General features: G+C 57.7%; 1 protein-coding gene across 1 annotated transcript; it reads right to left on the reverse strand.

Moving 5' to 3' along the window:
• SDRG_16562 (hypothetical protein) lies at positions 1–630 on the reverse strand (the record flags this gene model as incomplete). The annotated part of the gene is made up of 2 exons (XM_008622777.1): positions 78–630; positions 1–27 (listed from the first exon to the last, which is right to left on the reverse strand). The coding sequence occupies exons 1-2, from the start codon at positions 618–620 to the stop codon at positions 1–3; spliced, it is 570 nt and encodes a 189-aa protein (XP_008620999.1). The 5' UTR covers positions 621–630.
• Positions 631–860: the final 230 nt, after the last annotated feature.

The raw sequence follows: 860 nt of genomic DNA on the forward strand, positions 1-860 counted from the left end.
TCAAGCGCTGTACGGGCGAGATCGTCGCTATCCCAATCGCGCTGCCGATGCGCCCAAAGCAGCGCCAAAATGGACACGTTGTTCTCGTAGAGCGTTGAGCGGCATGAAGGCAGCCAGGCGTCGAGAAGCCGCGACGGCCGGCCTTGGTACTCGTCTTCAAAGTTGCGGTTGAGCTCCGGCACATGCGTCGCCCGCTGCTCCAAGAGGTACGTGGCGATGTCGAGACGCTTGTGTTGAATCGCAGCTTCGATGGCCTCTTGGTACGCGAGGTCGGGGCGGCAGCGCAAGATGCTTGTGGTCGCCGCCAGATCGCCTTCGAGGATCGCCAAGTGCAGCGGGAAGCGAGGGTCCCGTGTGTTGTGCACATTGAGGTAGAGCTCGTCCGTGCTGAGAGCATCGGGCGGCGCATCTGGGATGTTACATTGACGGTACGAGGTGTGAAAGAGCGCTGGGTCGAGCAAGTAGACGCCCTCGCGCTGGTCCTGCGTCGCTTCAAAGTCAACAAGGTGGTGGAAGTCATGGAATCGAGTCGCGGCGCCTTGGCAAACGCCATCCTGGTAGCCAGTGACGACGACAAACAGCTCGGGCTGGTGCAGCACGGCGTCGACGAAGGTGGCCATCCGACTCGTCAAATTGCTGTTTGATTGTTGAATCGACATCGACAATCACCCACACCACCTGGTTTGAAGTAGTGTACTACGTGTATTGGTGTTTGGCGCTGGTCTCCGAGCGTCAACTCGAGTCTGAACTCGAGTTGCCTTTTTCAACTAGGGTCCGGGGGAGTGGGCTGGTAGGAACGATGAAATCATATGGATTATGTATTTTAATTGGTGCTAGGCAGACGACCTTGTTGGTGCAAC

The sequence above is a fragment of the Saprolegnia diclina genome (genome assembly GCF_000281045.1).
Source record: "Saprolegnia diclina VS20 unplaced genomic scaffold supercont1.135, whole genome shotgun sequence".
Classification (NCBI taxonomy): domain Eukaryota; phylum Oomycota; class Saprolegniomycetes; order Saprolegniales; family Saprolegniaceae; genus Saprolegnia; species Saprolegnia diclina.